Source organism: Amphimedon queenslandica, unplaced genomic scaffold, assembly GCF_000090795.2.
Source record: "Amphimedon queenslandica unplaced genomic scaffold, v1.1 AMPQUscaffold_7925_Cont20128, whole genome shotgun sequence".
Classification (NCBI taxonomy): Eukaryota; Metazoa; Porifera; class Demospongiae; order Haplosclerida; family Niphatidae; genus Amphimedon; species Amphimedon queenslandica.
Window position 1 is genome coordinate 1 of NW_003551795.1, and position 2,279 is coordinate 2,279.

Genomic DNA, 2,279 nt, shown 5'->3' on the forward strand with positions numbered 1-2,279 from the left:
GCAGCCTTCATCTGGATCATATTCCATATTCAGTTGTTCAGCATTTTGAAGCTTATCATTGCAATAAAACTGTATCATAGGGAATGGCAATGGTAGTGCTATTTCACGAATACCTTCGGTTGCGTCTCCAAATACTTTTTTACGCTCTTCAAACTCTCCATATAAAAGTTTGTTTAGAGCAGCTCTTGCACGAATTGGATCTGATTTTGAAAAAGACTTGAAACCTTCATCTTCTAATATTTCTTGAAATAATTGAGAAAATGCTTCATTGATGGTTGTTCCTCCCCAGGTGTTACCCATTGGTGGTAGTACTACACTAATTCTCCCATTACTCTTATCATGTACAGTAATATCAACTGTACCTCCTCCTATGTCAACTACCATATATCTCTGTGGAGGGGACCCTGATACTGCTGACTTATGCTGTGCAGCTATAGCAGCTACTTCTGGTTCTAGAGCTAATGATAGCTTCTGAGGATTAACCTCCTCTGGACGTGGTAAAGGGGAACCAACTGGAGTGAACCTTGTTATACCAGGAGCATCAGAAGTGAGACCAGCCTATCATATTAACATAATGAAATACAAAGCATGTATTAGGTTACCATATAAGCAGCTTCTCTCATCATTCTTCTTGCTCTTGCTTTCCATATAGCAGGAACAGTAATGACCCAATCAAAATCACTTGACTTGTAGTGCCTCTTCAGATGATCAGTCAGTAGCTTCTCCTTGAGGTGTGTTAGTGTAAAAGCTATAACTTCAATGAGATAGTAAGAACCACCAGTGAATGAAGAGACTTGGGTAGTACGATCTAATGACTAATGAACATAATATGTATTAGTACTTCTAGGTACTACAGTTGTACTTACATGTACATGTATGTACAGGCTCCTGGTATGTATAATAGTGTATAAACTCACTTTATCTCTCTCTAGTAATTTCTTTATTCTTTCAAAATAAATGAAACTTTTAGCATCTTTTTTTATATCATTGTACAAATTTTGTGCTTTATATCCAACCCCAATTGTTTTCAACACCTGCTCTCCATCATCTTTCATGATTAGTATAGCATTAGGTACTCTTTCATAAGTACTGTGAAGTAGTACCAGTCTGATGACTCCATCATTTGTACAAGTGTATGCTACTGATAGTGATGAGGTCCCAAAGTCAATAGCTGCTATACACTTGCTCTCTTGTAGTACAGGAGTGGCTTTTGGTATCTTCTCAGCTCTTAACAGTGGTGACAATGATCCCTTAGATAAAGCCATGATGAGAGGTATCAGTATATAGAACTTGATAGTTTTTAGTTAAAACATATGGAGTGACTGTTTTAATGGGGTGATACCAGTATCTTGACCTCTTTTGTGACCTCAAATAATAACATTATTCATACTTCACACATTATGGACTATTTTGTTCACTACAGCCACTTATGTAATATTTACTATTTACTTACTCTTTCTTATGATCCTGCATGATGCACTCATTTTTACATGTATGGTATATCTCCTATTTTGTTTTCACCTGAAAATTGAAGCTTTCACAAGAGATGCTGCTTTTTTATTCTGTGCATGCTTCATTTACTAAAAAAATGTTACATATAGAAAAGTGTACTTGGATTGTGTATTTTAACCGTGCAACTTTGTACATGAAGGTATACATGCCCCAAATTTTTATTACATTTTTTGATACATATTGATGTCCTTATGCTGTGTAGAAAGTTTGAGCCAATTCAGAGCCCAATTTTTAAAGTTATGGCTGTTTTTAAAAATGGCCAATTTTTAAAAAAATGCCCATAGCCCATGGTTTTTCCCAAAAAGGCTTCCGAAATCATCTCAAATTTTTATTACATTTTCTAATACATATTTATGTACTTATGCTGTGTAGAAAGTTTGAGGTGATTCCGACTTCAATTTGTCATGTTAGAATCATTTTTAAAATGGCCAAAATACCCAAGGCTATAGCCCATGTTTTTTTCAAATGGCTCCAAAATCATGCCAAATTTTTATTACATTTTTTGATACACATTGATGTCCTTATGCTGTTTACATTATTTGTATTATTCATTATTATTATTATTGTTATTATTATTATTATCCTTAGGTTCATGTACATGTGATCCTGGTTGGACCAGAGAACTGTGTCAAAAATGTAAAAAATATAATTTCAAATTTATTCTCTTCTCCTTCATGATATAGCTTGTCCTAGAAACCGCTATGGATCAGATTGTAGGTCATATTGTTACTGCTATGGACGTGGTCGCTGTCACCCAGTGTATGGTA

General features: G+C 34.9%; 1 protein-coding gene across 1 annotated transcript; it reads right to left on the reverse strand.

The window, feature by feature from the left end:
* Positions 1-113: 113 nt before the first annotated feature.
* On the reverse strand, positions 114-640 carry LOC105315809 (heat shock 70 kDa protein 12B-like; the record flags this gene model as incomplete). The annotated part of the gene is made up of 2 exons (XM_020007255.1): positions 603-640; positions 114-558 (listed from the first exon to the last, which is right to left on the reverse strand). Coding segments are annotated over exons 1-2 (469 nt in total), but the record flags the coding sequence as incomplete, so codon positions are not given.
* Between the last annotated feature and the right edge of the window lie 1,639 nt (positions 641-2,279).